Source organism: Electrophorus electricus, chromosome 15 (genome assembly GCF_041902795.1).
Source record: "Electrophorus electricus isolate QZ-2024a chromosome 15, ASM4190279v1, whole genome shotgun sequence".
NCBI lineage: Eukaryota > Metazoa > Chordata > Actinopteri > Gymnotiformes > Gymnotidae > Electrophorus > Electrophorus electricus.
This window is the reverse complement of record NC_137511.1, coordinates 20,450,315-20,464,232: the sequence shown is the minus strand read 5'-3', so window position 1 is coordinate 20,464,232 and position 13,918 is coordinate 20,450,315. Positions and strand designations below refer to the sequence as shown.

Sequence of the window (13,918 nt, the reverse complement as noted above, 5' to 3'; positions counted from 1 at the left end):
GCCGTTGGCTGTGCCAATAGCACCATTAGTGTTGTTAGCACTAGTGCTGTTAGCATGACCGCTGCTAGATGTAGCCTCAAAGTGACTCTAGTTTCCTCCCGTAGCGCCACTTCACCTCTCTCACCACCCTGCGCACTCTGTATGCCACAGACTTGTATTCATCCATGTTCCTGCTGACGATTCCCACGTTGTAGGCAGCAGTGCAAGAGTTTTTGTCCACACAGGGTTTCTAGTTGGGAAACATCTTGATGGTGGCTCTTGGGATCGTGTCGTCCACCAGTTTCCCAATGAACCCTACTACTGCCTCCATAAACTCGCTGACATCATCAGTGCTGCACCAGAAAATGTCCCAGTCCACATCATCCAGAGCGTCCTGCAGAGCGGCCACCGATTGGTCTGTCCAGTGCATGACCTCCCTCTGAACCGGAGTTTCCCATTTCTGCCTTTGTTTATATTTTGGTATGAGGAAGATGGCGGCATGGTCCGACTTACCAAATGGTGGATGAGCTATTCATAACAGAACACCCCCCCCCCCCCCCGACAGGTGCATCCACAGATGGCCGAGAAAAAACTAGCCTCGGCCTACCCCGGCCTCTGGGACTTGGACAGTATATTCCCTGAAGGTAGCCATGATTGTTCCTCTGGTTCATACCCCTCTCAATCAATTAGGTAATACAATTGATCCATACGCCTGTGAGAATCCAGGATCTCACTTTAAATAGGAAGCAGGTGGATTGTCAAGAGCAGAGCCTGTAGAGAAAGGGCTATATTGAACTGGTTTTAGCAAGGAGACATGGAAGGTCAGAATGATACAATGTAACCGAGGGCTTATTTTACTGCAAGAAGACCCTGATCTCATGTTACATGTAGATACTCATACTCGCTGACCTGTATGGAACACAGCTGTGGGGCGTCAGCGGCAGTTTGCAAACATTTGTTGTGACAGGATGGTTCAGTTTAATTGAACAGTTGCCAAATTCCAGTTCTTGGCTCTGTTGTTGAACTAGTGACATGCCAGAGCAGGGATGTCAGTAGAGGTGTCATCCCATGGGAAGAAGGCTGGCTGAAACACACTGAAAAGGAGTTATTTGTGTGGATGAGTACTTTAGTGAATTACGTGCATATTCTGCCCAAGGGAGCTATTGAGACCAGTTAGAATGAGTAGTACACTAGTTGCCTGAGGAATCATCCTAATTCCTGGTTTGTCCTCTATGCTGCTCTGTTGGACTGGGGATGATGACCTAAGGAAAGGTCTTGATGTGTCTCATGACGAGTCTCTCGAAGCACTTCATGATAATGGATGTGAGTGCGATGGGACGGTAGTAATTGAAACACGACAGCATGGGTTTCTTAGGCACGGGGACGATGGTGGTAGTCTTGAAGCATATTGGGACCACGGCACAGCTCAGAGAGATATTGAAGATGTCTGTCAGGACATCTGCAAGCTGGTCAGTACATTCTCTGAGCACATGACCCGGGATGTTGTCTGGTCCAGCAGCTTTCTGTGGGTTAACTCCACGCACATCAGCCTCACATCAGCCGCAGTCAGGCAGAGCACCTGGTCATTTTGCAGAGGGATGCATAGAAGTCATTCAGTGCATCTGGGAGAGTGACATCACTGTCACAGGAAGGTGATGTTTTCTTGTAGTCAGTAATGGCCTGGATGCCCTCCCACATGCGCCGTGTGTCACCAGTGTCTTTGAGGTGTCCATGGATCCTCTGTGCATGTGCACGCTTTGCTTCCCTGATCGCACGTGACAGTTTGGGTTCTCAGTAGCATGCACACCTCAGCAGTCATCCATGGCTTCTGGTTGGGGCGTGTGGTGATGGTCCTGGAGACAGTAACATTATCAATGCACTTGCTGATGTAGATAGTGGATGCTGTTTACAGTAAGCAGCTCATGCTCGAGTTGAGCCTTATAGGAATTTACTAAAGAGGTCCTCTATTACACTGCAGTTTGGGGATTCATATTTTGCAGACACGCTCGTATGAACAGGTTCCTGTCTGTCTCAGAGGTTGATCCAAGGCCCACCCGCTCAGCCCAGTCCTTAGTAAAACAGGAGAAAAGCCCCGAGCACAGCTCATCAGGCCCATATCTCTCCAAGAGGCCTGCACTTTAAGTAGGAATTGCCTCAGCAACTGAAAAGGTGTCAACGTTAGTGTGCCATTGCTATTCATATTTGGGAGGGTGTCATTGCTAACCAACTCCTCCTCAGTAAACCTGGGCTTTAAATATATCAGAACAGTCCAAAAATCAGGTTGTTAATTGAGCATATTTGGTGCCTTCCTCCAACACATCCAAAATTAGTCTGCATGAAGATTAGTCTGATCAGGTAAACTGTCACAAATATTTTTAATATCAGTCATGTTAGGAGGCATAACTACACACTCTCACCCAGCATCATGAATAGAGCAGAAATATTCATGGGGGGCTGGAGCCATGGTCCAAAGTCTCACCCTGCTGTCAAGAGATGTGGTTAGGATAGAGGGCTGGTGTGGGCTTGCCACCCACACCTCATCCAGAAGCCCCCCTCTCAGCTTCCTGATTTAGCTCTGATGCATCCATGGCCTTTGGCACAGAAACACACAAACCAACTTGATTTCTTCTAAATGCTATTTATTCTTTGAGAGTCTTTGTTGAGACTGGGGTTAACTGAAAATGAAGCCAAGAACACCATTGCTGGACCATAAAAGAGCTTGTGAAAACTGTGCTAGAAAAATGCCCATCAAATAAAGAATCATGGATCTCAGCAGAGAAGTTGTGGCATGGCTTGTTGCCACACCCGAAGAACCACTGCTTTCATCACCTTGCAAAGCTAGATTGAATTAATGCTGACCCTTGTGCTCCTTCAGACTGCAAGTAACCCATACAAATGAAGCAGGCAATATTACAAATACTTTATTCAAGTAACAAAACCAGAACCATTTTGAGAAAGACCATTACACTCAGTATCCCATTTAGACTGCATCAAACAGCCTCAAATTGGAACAGACGCTAGTGGTTTTACATTTGCCTCCAATAAGGAATCCTTGTCCCACCCACTGGAGTACATGCTTAAGAGCCCTTTGTCAATCCATATGCTGGATGAGGTTTGATCAACCTGTAAAACCCAAGTATAAAACATTGGATTTGTGAGGAGATTGACCTTCTGCATCTAGGATTGGGCAGCCTGTACTGAAAGCTGTTAGTGGCTGGAGAACTGGCCTTTTGAGACATCATGGGAATTCAGAGGTCCAGGAAACCGTTGCCTTTCATGTGCACCACCCCCTTCTGCCCGACGACTAGTAGAGGTCACACCAGAAGCCCACATTTGGGAACGGGCAGCCAGTCCGAACGGCTGAACCTTACTCGAGAAACGGGCAGCCTGTCCTGACCCCTGGACGGTGCTCAACAAACGGGCAGCTTGTCCTGATGCTTGGAAGTTGGGTACAACATGAGAATCCAGATATCCAGGAAACCGGTGGCTTGAACGTGCATCATTCCCTTCAGACTCACGATTGGTAGAGGTCACACCAGAAGCCCACATTTGGGAACGGGCAGCCTGTCCCAAAGCTTGGACAGGCCTTGAGGAGTGGCCAGCCTGTCCAGACACCTGGATGGGGCACAATGAAGGGGCAGTGGACAAATCATGGGAATATAGATTTCCAGAACCGCTTCTGGTCTTACATGGAACCATCCCATCAGATTCATGGATTGTGGAAACCAAACCAGGAGGCCACAAGCGGGATAATGTATTCTGATCTGAGGGCTGGTAGGGGCTGCCGGGGTGGCCTGCCTGGCCCGAGGGCTGGTAGGGGCTGCCGGGGTGGCCTGCCTGGCCCGAGGGCTGGTAGGGGCTGCCGGGGTGGCCTGCCTGGCCCGAGGGCTGGTAGGGGCTGCCGGGGTGGCCTGCCTGGCCCGAGGGCTGGTAGGGGCTGCCGGGGTGGCCTGCCTGGCCCGAGGGCTGGTAGGGGCTGCCGGGGTGGCCTGCCTGGCCCGAGGGCTGGTAGGGGCTGCCGGGGTGGCCTGCCTGGCCCGAGGGCTGGTAGGGGCTGCCGGGGTGGCCTGCCTGGCCCGAGGGCTGGTAGGGGCTGCCGGGGTGGCCTGCCTGGCCCGAGGGCTGGTAGGGGCTGCCGGGGTGGCCTGCCTGGCCCGAGGGCTGGTAGGGGCTGCCGGGGTGGCCTGCCTGGCCCGAGGGCTGGTAGGGGCTGCCGGGGTGGCCTGCCTGGCCCTCTTGGGAATCTAGATGTCCATAACGGCTACGGCTTTTACATGCTTCATGCTGGCCAGGTTGAGGGCTTGTGGACGTTACACCAGAACCCCACAGCTGGGATTCCTGAGACCACACTGCACTCTGGAGGCTGGATGTTTGCCCTTTCTTTGACAGCTGAAAAGGAGTGGTCCCATACAGGTGCCTGCTGCTACTTTGTTGAGCCCCCCTAGCAATCTGCTGCCTGTCAGAAGTGTATGGACTTCGAAATCCTTGAGCACTGGAATCGGTGTCTACACCATCAGAAGACCCATGGTACAAACGTCCTTGTGGAAAAAGGCGACTGGACAGAGGAGTATTTAATGCAACATTGCCACCAGTGTGTTCATGGGAAGAGGGACCCTGCAACTGGGTTTGGGTTACAGTTTCAGGAAGCTTCTGACCACTTTGGAGAACCGACTGGTAATATCCTGCTGTCCCAATTTCAGTCAGGTCTTCTGAAAAACCCTTTCCACTGCTGGAAGCCCACCTTGACTTGGCAGCTTCGTTCTCACTAGATTCTAGGCCTTGCTGCAAAAACGGGGAGCTACTTTCCATGGATGCAACACTAGAAGGCAAGTCTCCCATATCAGTAGCATTTCCAGGCTGACCTAAAGGATTTTCATTCCACACTTGCAGGACAAAGGAGAAAAAGCAAGGTTACATTCAGAACATTTGAGCAAGCACAAGAGAACCAATATCTTTCTCCAGTCTCATACCTCTATATCCCTCTGCATCTTTTACTAATAATAGTGCAGTGAGAAGTAACCAAAACCTACAAGACAAAAGAGCATTTGTTCATGAAGATAACTCCCTGTCAGTGTCAGACAAAATACCAGCACAAATGATCCACACCATATGTTTACCTCCTGCTCCACCACATCATGCCTCTAGACAGGATGACCCCAAACCCAGGGTGTAACAGCACCTTTGTCTCTCTCTGAGACTCACAGGCAAACAGATGCTTCCCTTCCTGCTTGTGTTCCTCTTAAGCCTCTCATTAAAGTTAACCTGATAAGGATCACCTGGTCAAACTCTTTTCAGCTGTTATATAAGCAGTTACAGGAACTGAGGCATGACCGACGCTGAAAAAAAAAAAAAAAATAGTTGGTGATAGTAAAGTATAACTGTAACATTGTTTTAGTACCAGAGACTGATTGTAGAAGAGTTAATGTGCAATTAATTTGTTTGTTTGTTGTATGGGTAACTGTGTGCCAATTTCACTTCTCTTTGTTTATGGCTGGTGAGTATTTTATTTTGCCAAATGTCCTTTACTAAGCTTATCATCCAAATTTTCTACAGTTCTATATTTGTTTGTTTGAAGAGTTTGGTGCTATTGCCTGTCTTTTTGCACATCTTGATTATAGTTGTATATAATTGTAAATTATAGTAACATTTTTATATCTATCTAGGTTTCTCAAGAAATTCTGGACAAAGCCACTTTTATGGATTCACTGCCTCTGTAAAAAAAACAAAAACAAACAAAAAAAACCCAACTATTAAAAACCATTCAGAATTCTAATTTGTGGGTAAACCAAGAGTGAATCCTCAATCCTGTAGTCATATGAAATGCACTGGTGAAAAATATTTAAGATTGCTTGACTGTGTGGAAATGGTACATTAGCAAATGAAAGTAATCAAAAATGTTGAAACGATGTATAACTCTTTATAATTTGAATCACATCATTAATAAATCTTCTGCATGCAGTTTTAAGAACATTCTCATTCCAGATTTGACTGCCATTCTGAAATTTGGCTTTAGTTTAGCTCAAGGAAACTTGCTGCATAGTAGGTTAGCTTCACAGTGTATGTTGCAGTAGCAACTATCCTACACTTTTGCTGAGCGAAAGGACCAGTTTACATGCTCTTGATCTCATTTAGTAATTCACTGAAATAAACAATTTTAAACTTGGGGGGAATTATTTTTTTTTTTCTTTTTTAGAACTTCTTAACTCGCCCAGCTCTGTGATGAAGACCTGTGTATTTCTCTTCTGAATTACATTTCAAAAGGCGGATCACATGACTGGTACTTTGCAACAGCTCTTGACATCCACTTCTCAACTTGCTCCTTTACCTATTTTTATTCAAAGTCTCATTTTGTGATTCAAACGTTCCATGAACTCAATTTTTAATTTGAACGATAACTGTACTTAAAGTGACCAGTACTTCAGGTTCGATCTCCTCAGGTTACCCTCCGTCCTCTGTAGCCGCATCAATCCGGGGAAGTCGAGAGACACTGACACCAGTGTGAATCAAGAGAGTTCCACTTTATTGAGGAAAGCACAAAGTATACATGTGTCCTATATGTACTATCTAATCTACAGGATGATGGGGGCGGGGGGGAAGTCAGACATGTTCTAAGAGTCTATGTAGAAAGCAAAGAAGCAAGGCTAATACAGATTAGATGTTCACTGCATGAACAAGCAGGAGCTGTCCCTGTACCAGCCATTAGCTACTCCTGTGCTTAGAGAGAAAAGGAGGGGTAAAGGAGACAAGAGGAGGGAGCGGATGATCTCGGGAGACCGTCAAGCCGTCATGGCTGATGAGCAGAGACCTTGTGTTGGGTGCCTGAAGACAGAAAGGCTCCAGTGTCTAACACTCCCCCTTTGATTCCAAGAGGAATCATATATCAGTATATAGACTTTGCTCATACACAGGCACCAAGGCAACATTTGCATGATTAATCACAGTGGTGTGATTACAGGAGAACACGAGTTTATAAAACAAGATCACGGGAGAACATGTGTTTATAAACCAAGATCCCTGAGGTCCAATAAGGTCTGTCAGCCAACTGAACCAAGAATCATCAGCAGGTGGAGGCTCAGCAGTAGCGGCCTTCGTGTCAGTAATGTTCTTATAGTAACTAAAGATGTCAAAGCAACACGTTTCGTTAATGACCTAGCAGCCGCCTCCCTCCTTTGCCAAGAGGAGATCTAGGGCCAAGCGGTTTTGCAAGACAGCGGTTTGGATTTTATCTACTTCATCATTGAACAATGCCAGGGCGTTTTCAGTCCTATTGACTAAAGTAAGCACCTGCCATGCCAAGTCATTAATTTTGTTAAGTGCTGCAGTAGTTCCTCCTCCCAGGAACAAACTCCAAACCAAGTTTGCTCCAGGGTTAGTCCATGGGTTGGCCAGTATGTTCCCATCATACCTATTAGGGGGGGCCAGGAATTACAAACCTTTTATTAGCCCTGCCCTGCGGTAACATGATCGACCGAGACCGGTACCCAGGGTGTATGGAACGCCTGACATACCAGACAATCCTTCTCTGGCTCTACCTCTCCTGCCGCTACCAGGGAGACCACACAGGCTAAATTACCATTACATTGCCGTTGATGAGTCTAAAAGCACTCCAGCCCCCTTTTGTACCCATCGAGACTGAAAGTAATGCCAATATTATCACACAGATGGGGCCCATTATTCATACAGTAAGGTTTTGCATACAATTATCAGGAAAACAAGGAGAGAAAGGACCAAAGAGTCTGCAAAGGATGTTAATAGGCAGATAGGATAGCTATCAATTTAAAATACCAATTTATAATATCAACAGGGCCAAGGAGTACTTCCTCTGTGTGGTGCAGCCGAGGGGCAGTTCCCCAGCATAACAAATTTTGTATCATATGTGAATGTGTTAAGGTGCATTTGGCTTGGCGGACGTGTCAGCTACTGGTAATTTCTTCGGCGGGTTGGCGTGTATCCACTGTACCGATCCCGATGTTAGCACAGCAGTTCGAGTCACTGCGATCACGGTTGTTGGGGCTCCGTACGCAGCTTCACCAACTTTCTGAGGGTTCAATGATTTGACTAAAACAGTGTCACCTGTAGTAGGCTTGTCTGTGGGAAGAGGGAGAGCACAAGAGACATTACCACGCACACTGTTCAATTTCTCAATCAACATTTAGGTGTAGTCTGCCAGGATCACGTCCGTGTCACCTGAATGAGAAACACCTGGGTTACCTCTGACCCATGGGGTAAATTATCCAGCAAAAATTAACTCAAATGGTGCCAATTTGGTGGTGGCACTGGGCGTCATTCTGATCTGACATAACATTGCTGGCAGTAGATCTATCCATTTCTTTCCTGTTTCCATCATAGCCTTTGTTAACATTTCTTTCAATGTATGATTAATTCTCTCAACAATGCCAGATGACTGAGGGATGTGAAACTTCCAGTCAAGAGTTAGGTAGGTGCATAGTTTCTGAGTTACCTTAGAAATGAAACAAAGTCCCTGATCTGAATCTATTACCTGAGGCACACCATACCTCTTTATTATCTTCTTGGCTAGGATTTTAACCACAGTGCAGCGTCTTCCTTAGAACAAGGAAACGCCTCAGTCCACTTGGAAAACCTGTATACAATCACTAGCCGATACTTCAACTGACCACAAGGTGGCATGTGAGTAAAGTCTATCTGTAGTCACTGAAAGGGATATTCAGGAGCCTTACCCTGGTTGCTTCTAGCATAGGTTAAACAGCTATCTAGGAAGAGTTTTATAGTTTTACATGTTTCAGGTATACAAAACTGCTTTTGAATGTTAGCCGTCACCCCCCCCCCCCCCCCCCCCTTTGTGCAATATGTGAAATCCTGTGAAAAGGACGCACAAGAAATGGCAAAACAGATATAGGAAGGGCGATACACCCCTCCGGGTCACAGATTAGACCATTTTTATCATGACTACATCTTTGATCAGCCCAATGAGAGCAGTCCAGTCATGTACCCTGAGTCTTTAAGAAATGCAAATCGATATCAGTAGACACCGAGCAATGAGAAAACATGGAGACAGCTTCACATGTCGACGATACAGTGTATGGGCATGAGGGGGCATTAACAGCTGCCCAAAGTGCAACCTCATCTGCCAAGGCATTGCCAGTGTCTGTGTCAAATCCAGAGATCGTGTCCTGACCCCTGACCTTTTCGACAGTCAGCCGAGCTGGTAGTGTACATGCAGACAAAAGTGCAGACACTAATCCTGAATTAGAAATAGGCTTACCATCCGAGGTGCAGCACCCCCTGGAGTGCCAAATCTTACCGAAATTATGAGCAACCCCAAACGCATGACAGGAATCAGTATACATGGTGACAACCTGATCCCAGTATAGATGACAGGCCCTGGTCAATGCCATCAGTTCAGCTGGTGAGCAGACCTGTAAGGGCAGACAGAATATCCGCAGGGAAATTCGGAGTCAGACGGTGTAAAACATGAGGCATCTACAAAAATGTGATAGGCGTGCTAGCGAGATCAGAGTGCATGCTCAATGACTCAAGGATAGCCTCCATTCGTGGGGCACAGAGTCAGCAGAATGATTTAGCGATGTCAAAAGCGATTGTAACAGACTAGCAGATGAACTCAGGGTTGTGTGTGATTTAATGGTTCTGAGTGGCGCAGAGGATGGCCTCAAAGCCTGAACGGTGCTGTGCCATCATGTGCTGTGTTTGAATGTTATTGAGAATAATAATAACTTGATGTGAAGTGTGAAGAACCATGGTATGAGACAGTGCCAATTTCTCAGCGTCAGTGACTAGCAGGGCCGAGGCAGCCCTGGCGCGTAAGCAGGCCGGCATGCTTGAACGACCGAATCAAAAGTTTTGGAAAGGTAGGCCACAGGGCCATAACTGCCACCATGCTCTTGACCCAGGATGCCCACGGCTATGGAGCCGTTTTCAGAAACGTAAAGGTGGAAGGGCAGATTATAATTCAGCAGGCCAAGCGCTGAAGCAGAGCACAAGGCCGATTTCAGAGTCCTAAATGATGCATGGTTTCAGTCCAGACCAACGTATCAGGACAGTCTTTTCCACAGCCCTGCCTGTGGACTTTATCATGAAAGGAACAATCCAGCACCCATTAACCAGACCCAGGAAACTCAACATGTGTTGCTAGGCTGGCCCATCACGTCTGTAAACATAGAGATATTTGGTCTGGAATGGATCGTCATTTTGCCCTGTTCAAAAGAGAGAGAGAGAGATTCATTTTAAACATTAAATCATGACCCAACAGGTTCAATGGAGAACCAGGAATAACTACAAACCGATGCATCAAAAGAATTGAGGGGTCATCTGGACTTCTAACGGACAAAGAGTGCATTTTAGGACAGTTCACAGGGACCCCCAAAATTCCCACAGAACTAACGGACGAACCAGAAACCGGACCAGTGTAACAGTGCGAGCTAAAGGATGAATAGGTGGAACCGGAGTCCACCAAAAATGAATAAAAATGATTATCGATCAGCAGATCAATAAGGGAAGTGAACAAAAATCACCAGGGGTGAGCAGGGACGTTTGGGAATAGGCAAAAGATGGAGCTCGCTGCTGTGGAGAGCACGTGTGCAAGTTTGAGTGTATACTGTACAGGACATCACATAATCCCATATGTCATCAACCAGGGACTGCCACCAATACTTCCTCAGCAATAACTGGTAGTACGTGTAACCCCCAGATGTCCACTACACAATGAAGTATGTGCCCATCTCACAGGGTCACCTCTCAGGACTGTGGGTACATATTGTCTCCCTCGGGGTGACAAAAAGGAAAAGACGGAACTTGTTGATCTGGTTTAATCTCCCGAAAGCCTCCTCAGCCTATGTATTTCATCTTAGTCTCCTGTTAGCCTGCCCCTTGAGAAGATTGGTTAAGGGTGAAGCTATTGTGCCAAAATTCATGATAAATTTTCTATAAAAATTAGCAAACTGCAGGAACCTTTGTAACTCCTTAATGCTTACAGGTACTTGCCAGTCTACAACAGCAGTAAGCTTTTCAGGATCCATTGAGATATTCCCCACAGAAATAGCACAGCTTAAGAAGGTTAGGGATGTCCAACGGAACTTACATTTAGCCTTGGCATAAAGGTTGTGTTGGGCTAGAACAGCAGCCACGTGTTGTAGATGTGGTAAATCTACATATTGTCGATATACACAATAAGGAATCTGTCTATCATATCATGAAACATCTCATCCATGAACACCTGGAATACAGGACTAATGGCCAGGTCATACGGCAGTACCAGATACTCTGTGTGCTGTGACAAAACAAGCCTTCCACATAGCTCCTTGCAGCTTTTCATGTGCAAGGGAGATCAAGGGCAGGGGAAAAGAATACTTCATGGTTACCTCATTTAATACTCTGTAATCAATGCATGGTCGTAAACACCCCTCCATTCTTCTCCACAAAGAAGAATCCAGCTGCGAGGGTCATGTGGACAGTTTTCTATTAAGTCTAGGAATGGTTATGTGACTGGTTTCAGCTTGATTGATGGGTTAAGTAAATACCCCATATCATGTGAAATAAAACATTTATTAGAAGATTTGTGTCACAGTACACTGAACAATTTTGCGCCCTCAAACAAAACTGTCTACAAACAGTGTTAAAGCAGAAAAATAAATTGGAGGTTTTCAGATTACAATTACATTTATGGCATTTGGCAGACGCTCTTATGCTAAGCAACTTACAAACGTGCTTTGTCATTTACTCATAAAATGTATACTAGCCAGTACAGTAGGTCAGTGTTCAAGATACCATTGAACTAGATAAGCTTGGAGTGTAACGCGAGGAGGCAGAGCACGATGCGTGGACGAGTTGTGTAAAACACAATTAGACGTTTATTCCAATGCACAAGATGACGTAGCTTACAGGCTATCATGGGTTAAACATTGACTACAAGTAACGTTTAAACGAGACCTTAAATACACGCATGACAACGATGAAGAACGAGAACTAGTTGTGAGACATGGGGGGGGGGGGGGGCGTAGTCCTACAAACGAACACACATACACACACACGGAGACGTCTGGGAGGAGGGGCCGTATCGTGACATGGAAAAAAACTTCTCATTAACTATCATCAAAATAAAGAATCTCATTATCTATCATCAGAATAGACAGAATAGAACAGCAGATAATGTTTATAAATTAATATTTCCATGTCGTGTCTTTGTTTTCCTTTACTTCCTTGTTCCATTCCTTGGTTTTGTTTTCTCCGCCCCTCGTCTGTTCCTCAGTTCCAGTCGGTGTTTTGGTTGTCCCTGCTATGTTCATCTTCGTCTGATTAAGCCTCGATTGTTCTGATTATTTAAGCTTTAGGTTTTGGCTCCTATTTTGTCAAGTCACGTTCTTCTCAGTCATGTTTATATTATGCTCCTAGTACTGTCGTCGCCATTTCTTTTCTGTTTACTCCGGTCATGTATTATTTTACTCTCAGTGTTACCCCTTTGCCTCTTTGTATTTTGCCCTTATTAATAAACCGCTTCCTGCATTTGCGTTCTGCCTCTTGCCTCGTTCCTGCTGGAACTGTAACAACTGTAAATAAATTAAGATCAGGCCATTATTGAGTCCCAACTTCTTCCAGACATTAGTAGCAACATGCGTTCAGATTTCTTCAGTATAGAGATTAGAATTAAGCAGCACATTTTCATCAGTTACAACCAAAAGGGCTTCTGAGGCTATGGAGTCTGAAGGTCTCGTCCTGCATTATGGAGCTCAGTCCTGTTGGGAATATCAATCTGTATGTTGTACTCTACACCAACCATGTGTGGACTGTAGATTCATTTGCAAAATTTTTAACAGCCAGAGGGGATCCCTTACTAAATATAAGCAATGTGTCTTAAAACAGCTTTGCTCTCATTTAACAACAAATAATAAGCATTAAATAACATGCACTTGCTGACCTTTGACCTGCCTGTGGTTGTTCTTGTTCTCATGTTATGCTCTAATTAAGCATGAACTTGAGTAGCATTCTAATGTAATAAAGTTAACATGCCTTATGCAAAGCACCTACCTCAGCGCTGGCTGTAATCAGACCTGATGATGTGAATTGTAGGTCTCTGAAGTGTAGGTCTCTCACACACAGAAAGGACAAACTGACCAGGCTCCACTATAATATTAACATGTGTACAGTCAAGACACTCAAGCCATAGTTAAACTCATAGGTTCTATGGCACCTCTTTGCAGTGTTGGTAAGTAATAGCCACTGCTAGTCAGCTTGCCCTAGAGAGTTCATCTCAAGCTTTCGCTTGTATGAAATGAAGTTCATCTTAATAACTTTTCAAAACCCAAATTCCCAGCCGTCTTAGTATTAGTTTGAAAGAGGCTGATCTGTTTCAGACAAAAATGCACCAATGTAAGTTGGCTGGTGGGTGCAGAGAGCCAGGTTTATGTGGAGACCAAAAATGTCTCCTCATGTCATAACTGTCTGATGCCATTACCCGAAACCCAATACAGGAATTCATAGACGGGGTAGGGAAGAGGAACCCAAAGAGAAGGTTGAAGGTGCTGAAATGTCTTTTGTCCACCCTGTGCCCCCTTAACTTTTGATGAATGGCTTCAACTGCTTTCTGTAAAGTGAGACGCCCACCTGACTCGGGTATGGTGGGGGCCGGCTGGGGACATTTTGTGAAATCTGGTTCAGATCAGCAGGTGCTGGTGTTGAGGAGTGTTGGATCTACCATCTGCACAAAAGCACACCCCACTGTCTTTGCTGCCCCCTGATCACAGAACCAGGTGGCATCTGAAGGCAGCTGGCAAACAAGCCCAATTTTGACAGATGCCCGAGATCCACTGAGCATGCTGCAGTCTAGGAGATACTCGGACTGACATATTTTCCCTTGTGCCATAGTGTTGCTGTAACCAGTAGTCAGAACAAATGCAAGAGCCATAAGTGGCTCTGATTAGCAAATAATAACAATTACCAAATAACA

At 45.7% G+C, this 13,918-nt stretch overlaps 2 protein-coding genes across 11 annotated transcripts in view; both read right to left on the bottom strand.

Annotated features, from left to right (window-relative positions):
* Positions 1–13,918, bottom strand: part of LOC113568944 (uncharacterized) — a 66,443-nt gene that overhangs the window by 28,334 nt on the left and 24,191 nt on the right. Inside the window, exon 18 of one of the 10 annotated variants that reach the window (XM_035533298.2) lies at positions 8,816–9,377. The exons of the other annotated variants lie outside the window; for them this stretch is intronic. Within the exon in view, the coding sequence (XP_035389191.1) occupies positions 9,361–9,377 (17 nt within the window). The 3' untranslated portion in view covers positions 8,816–9,360. Of the gene's footprint in view, positions 1–8,815; positions 9,378–13,918 lie in introns of those variants that run through there. 10 annotated transcript variants of the gene reach the window in all.
* Positions 3,187–5,304, bottom strand: LOC145651350 (uncharacterized). The gene is made up of 4 exons (XM_081697986.1): positions 5,097–5,304; positions 4,950–5,005; positions 4,051–4,862; positions 3,187–3,594 (listed from the first exon to the last, which is right to left on the bottom strand). Exons 1-4 carry the CDS (start codon positions 5,114–5,116, stop codon positions 3,187–3,189), a joined length of 1,296 nt encoding a protein of 431 aa, XP_081554112.1. The 5' UTR covers positions 5,117–5,304.

Excerpts from the sequence above, each read along its gene's own strand:
- LOC145651350 (XM_081697986.1), bottom strand. The coding sequence starts at position 5,116 with ATGATGTGGTGGAGCAGGAG. Across the intron at positions 5,006-5,096 it reads ATGATGTGGTGGAGCAGGAG|GTTTTGGTTACTTCTCACTG; the intron begins GTAAACATATGG and ends TTTGTCTTGTAG. Across the intron at positions 3,595-4,050 it reads CCTACCAGCCCTCGGGCCAG|GTGTCTGGACAGGCTGGCCA; the intron begins GCAGGCCACCCC and ends TGCCCCATCCAG.